At 63.7% G+C, this 3,089-nt stretch overlaps 1 protein-coding gene across 1 annotated transcript in view; it reads right to left on the bottom strand.

The window, feature by feature from the left end:
• Positions 1-1,950, bottom strand: part of UBA7 (ubiquitin like modifier activating enzyme 7) — a 9,120-nt gene extending 7,170 nt beyond the window's left edge. Inside the window, 9 exon segments of the mRNA XM_015568283.1 lie at positions 8-22; positions 113-210; positions 399-534; positions 628-642; positions 644-719; positions 961-1,067; positions 1,141-1,275; positions 1,394-1,562; positions 1,642-1,950. Of these exon segments, the coding sequence (XP_015423769.1) occupies positions 8-22; positions 113-210; positions 399-534; positions 628-642; positions 644-719; positions 961-1,067; positions 1,141-1,275; positions 1,394-1,562; positions 1,642-1,697 (807 nt within the window). The 5' untranslated portion in view covers positions 1,698-1,950.
• Positions 1,951-3,089: the final 1,139 nt, after the last annotated feature.

Below are 3,089 nucleotides of genomic sequence, written 5' to 3' on the forward strand. Positions count from 1 at the left end.
GCAGGGCTGCGTCCAGGGGCGCCTGCGGGGGCATGAGGCTCGGGGTCAGGCCCAGAACCCTGGGGGCCCCTGGAGCCTCCCAAGCTCCCCCACTTCAGATGTCCGCACTCACATGGCTCACAGTCGTGGGTCTCTTGACCTCAGTGACAGCTCCGCCACGGACGTAACAGGAGAAAGTCGCTGTGTCCCCAATCTCCAAGGTCCCGTCCTCTGGGGATGGATATCCAGCCTGGTGAGTGTGACCCCTGAACCTGAGTCCCTCCCCACACCCCCATCCTATCTTGCATCCGTGCCATTGACGTAGCCCCAGCCTGAGGAAGGCAGAGGGAGGACCAGACTGTGTCCATCCCCACGGGGTGTGTGGGTGCTCAGGCTGGACCTGGAGGGGGTCGGCTTACCCTGCACGCGGATGGACCGGGGGGCACAGCCGTTGAGCTCGGTCATGCCCTCAATCCCCGAGAAAGTCACCGAGCCCACCTGGCGGAAGTAGTGGGCCTCGGCCGCGTTTCTCAGAGTGAGAACGCCCGGGGAGCCCTGGGGAGAGGGCACAGTTCAGAGGTGCCTGGACCTGCATTCTGTGGGCCTGGCACCCCTCTGCCCACCCAGCGCCCACTACCCAGCGCCCACCTGGGAGATGTGCTGGGGTGGCAGCTGTCAGGGGCTCCTCCTCTGTTTGGTCCTGAACTGTGAAGTCCTCCCCAAAGTCACAGAACAACTGCCTGGGGTGGCGGGTGGCAGAGGTCACGGGGTAACTGGGGTGGCTCAATGGTTAGCCACCACGATGGCGGCGAAGGCCGGGGACTCTAGGGGCCAGAATCAGGAAAGGATGCTGGGAGCGGCTTGGGCGGGAGTTTGGGGGCGTCACTGGAGCAGGTCTGGAGGCTGGGGTGGAGGACACAGAGGGGCCTGGAGACCAGAATCAGGGGGGGCGGGAGACAGCAAGTGGGCAGCCTCACTCACCCCACCAGGCCCCGGGTGTCGGCCACCAGAAAGCAGACTCCGTGCTTGCGGCACCAGCGGCCCACCGCCAGCTGCTCCTCTAGGTCAGAGGCCGTCAGCACCACCACCTGGCGGACCTCGGGGTCAGTGGGGGCTGAGGGCTGGGGCCCGGCCTGGCCGTCCGGGGGCGGGGGGACGCACCTGGAAGTCCCGCAGCAGGTCCTCGGTGATGTCGCCTGTGTGGACGCAGACCTGCACGGCTCCGTTGAGCTTGGCCACTCGCTCTTGAGATGCCTCAGCCCTGCCCTTTGCCAAGTCCCGCTCCGAGAGGAAGAACTGGAGAGAAACCCAGTGCAGCCTGAGCCAGGAGACCCCCAGGAGACTCAGCCGGCCCTGCACCGGCCCGACCCCCGCCAAACCCCCGCCCAGTCTGGGAGGCTTCCTGGGACCTCACCTGGGCAGCCAGGTCCGCCCAGCAGGTGGGCTGCGGGTCGTGCAGAGTGAGGCTGCCCACACCCATCAGGACCAGGTTCTTGGCCACCTCGGCGCCCAGGCCCTGAAGGCCGGACAGCAGGACCTTACCCTCCTGCAGCCTCCGCATGGCCGGCAGGCCCAGCACATACCTGCGGGCGGGAAGGAAGGGGCAGTGAATTGGAGCTCAGAGGTCAGAGGCCACCCCTCCCTCCCCACCTCGGGCCTCACAGCTGCCGGGAGTACAGCTCCTCATCCAGCAGCTTGGGGGCGTCGGGGACCTCCATCCCGAGACCGGGCCGACGGCAGCCGCCCTGCCCACAGGTGCCAGGAGAGGCCGGTGCCCGGCTGGGGCCTGTGCAGCAGGTGCTGAGGCTCAGGCAGTGCCAGAAGCTGCGGGCACAGCTTTCCTCGCTCCTCTGTCATTACAGGGAAAGCGAAAATGAAAGTGAAACTGGAGGCTGGTCTGGTTCCTGGTCCTGCCCCCGGTGGTGCTGGGCAGCCTAGCCAGGCAGAGATAAGCCTAGGGCCCCGGGCACAGCCCTGGGCAATGGGCAAGGTGGGCGGAGCACCTGATCTCCGAGCAGGAAGTGCAGCCATGGGGGGGGCCCGTCGGGGCTGGATGCAGTGCGCTCCTAGGGTCTCAAGACGACCCACACCTCCCAAACCTCTGGGAGCTCAGGGGCCTGCCTGATGGGCTCCTGCCCACAGAAGGCTGATGGGAATTCCTTGTCCTGGGGACTGGCCAGCCTGCTGGCTGTCCACCATCCAGGGACTCAGAGACCCGGAGGTCCGAGCCAGTCCCGGCCCAGAGGCCGTGGGCACTTAGGAGGTTATGTGGTCTCAGCCGAGGGCCCAATCCCAGCCCTGGGTGGAGCCTGGCATCTCTGGGTGTCTGCGAGGCCCCCAGCCATCCCCTCTGAGAGGAAGGGCCCCTCCCGGCCCACGGCTGCCAGCCCAGAGCAGACGCAGGTGGCAGCCTGAGGCGGCCAGTCGGGGTGAGTCAGGACTCAGCGAGGGTGGCCAGTCTGAGTGCGAGGCATGGGGCAGGCATGATCGTGTGTCCTTGTTTCTCCTTTAAACTTTTAATTTGAAATAATTTTACACTCAAAGCAAGCTGCAAAAATAGTAGAGAAAGGTCCTGTGTAACCTTCGCCCACGGATGTGTCACTCGCCTTCTTAGGAACTCGGAACCGGCACTCTGGAGCAGGGTCGCCAAGCGGTGGTCCGTGAGGCCCGAAAGGCTGGCGACCGCTGCTCGGGAGGGTGGGCCACAGTGCCCCACGAATCCCCACGGTAGCTAAGCCTTTGCTGTCATACTTTCTTTTTTTAAATTGAGGTAAAATTCACGTAACGTGAAAATAGCCATCCAAAGTGGTCAGGTCAGTAGGATTTAGTGTACTCACAGTGCTGTGCAAGCACCACCCCTCAAAGCTTTCCGACAACCCCCTGCAGAACACCCCCCCATCACTACCCACCCCAAGCCCCTGACAAACACATAGTCGTTCTGTCTCTAGAGATTTGCCTATTCTGGATATTTCATATAAAAGCAATCATACAACCCTGGCCAGTTTAGCTCAGTGGATAGAGCGTCAGCCCACAGACCGGAGGGTCCCAGGTTTGATTTTGGACAAGAGCATTTGCCTCGGTCGCAGGCTCAATCCCTCTCCCATCGGTGG

Source organism: Myotis davidii, unplaced genomic scaffold (genome assembly GCF_000327345.1).
Source record: "Myotis davidii unplaced genomic scaffold, ASM32734v1 scaffold663, whole genome shotgun sequence".
Lineage (NCBI taxonomy): Eukaryota > Metazoa > Chordata > Mammalia > Chiroptera > Vespertilionidae > Myotis > Myotis davidii.